Source organism: Papilio polytes, unplaced genomic scaffold (assembly GCF_000836215.1).
Source record: "Papilio polytes unplaced genomic scaffold, Ppol_1.0 DF823567.1, whole genome shotgun sequence".
Taxonomy (NCBI): domain Eukaryota; kingdom Metazoa; phylum Arthropoda; class Insecta; order Lepidoptera; family Papilionidae; genus Papilio; species Papilio polytes.
The window spans coordinates 1-1,431 of record NW_013525637.1 but is presented as its reverse complement, the minus strand read 5'-3'; the positions used below and the strand labels follow the sequence as shown (position 1 = coordinate 1,431).

Here is a 1,431-nt window from a genome sequence, read left to right as displayed (position 1 = left end):
GCCTGTTTCGTAAGCGATGTCCGAGAAGCGCCACCGCGGGCGCGACTCCCGTCGTCGCATGTTCGCAATTTCTATATTGAATTAGGAAACGATATAAACTAGTGTGTACGTCCCTACCTTCTATAACGGCTTTCTTAATAGTTTTCTTAACCATTTTTACACAATTTTCTGCCGCACCATTACCTTGCGGTCTATAGGGCGAAGACGTTACGTGCCTTATCATATTCCTATCACAGAATTCCTTAAATTCTGCGCTTTGGAACGGAGGTCCGTTATCCGTAACTAATTTTTCGGGTAAGCCAAATCTCGCAAATAAACTTCTAAAAAACTTTATTGTGTGATATGCCGATGTGCTACGTATTTCCTCCGCCTCGAGCCACTTACTATGAGCATCCACTACGATAATATAATATTTGCCGTGCAACTGGGCAAAGTCAGCATGCAGCCGCTGCCAGGGCGCGGCGGGAAACTCCCAGGGATGCAGAGTGGCGCGCGGGGGGGCGTCGCGTACGCTGCGACACGCCTCGCACTTATTCCCGATAGACTCAATGTCTTTATCCAGCGCCGGCCAATAAATATAATTCCTAGCAATAGACTTCATTTTTACAATACCTAAATGCCCATCATGAATTTCTACCAACACTCGTTTTTGTAAGGTTTCCGGTATCACTAAACGATATTTATACAAAATACAGCCGTGATCAATATACAAATCTGCGCGCCTTACATAAAAAACCTTTTCGTCCTCTGCACACTGTCCCGGCCATCCAAACATAATATAACCGAAAATCCTACTTAATAAATTATCTTTACTAGTTTCTAACGCTATTTCTTTAAAATTAACTGGTAATGTATCATCTACGTACAGTAAATAATGTTTATCCGGCGCAGGCGATGCGCCGTCAATGCCGTGTCCCTCTAACGGTAAGCGCGACAACGCGTCGGCGTTGCCGTTGCACTTTGATTTCACAAAATCGATTTTAAAATCGTAAGCGGCTAGTTTGGCGGCCCAACGTTGTAACCTGCTCGCCGCAGTCTGTGGAATGCAGCCTTTAGGGCCAAAAATATACACCAACGGTTTGTGATCCGTTTTTAGTGTAAATTTCCTACCGAATAAATATTGATGGTGTTTTTGCACCCCGTACATAATAGCGAGCGCCTCTTTATCTAATTGACTATAATTCTTTTCGGCGTCCGAAAGCGTCCTAGAGGCGCAGCTGATCGGACGCTCTGAGCCGTCAGGGAAGACGTGTGCGAGTACTGCGCCTACGCCGTACGCGCTACTGTCCACCGACAGCACGACCGGAAGCGCCGCCTCGTAATGACATAACACTTTGTCGCTAATTAAAATATTTTTTATTTTTCTGAATGCGTTATCACAATTTGCATCCCAACACCACGTCTGATTTTTCTTTAACAGGGCGTACAATG

The 1,431-nt window shown here is 45.1% G+C and overlaps 1 protein-coding gene across 1 annotated transcript; it reads right to left on the bottom strand.

Moving 5' to 3' along the window:
• Positions 1 to 183: 183 nt before the first annotated feature.
• On the bottom strand, positions 184 to 1,340 carry LOC106104517 (uncharacterized protein K02A2.6-like; the record flags this gene model as incomplete). Its single annotated transcript, XM_013284594.1, has 1 exon — positions 184 to 1,340. A coding segment is annotated over one exon (1,157 nt), but the record flags the coding sequence as incomplete, so codon positions are not given.
• Positions 1,341 to 1,431: the final 91 nt, after the last annotated feature.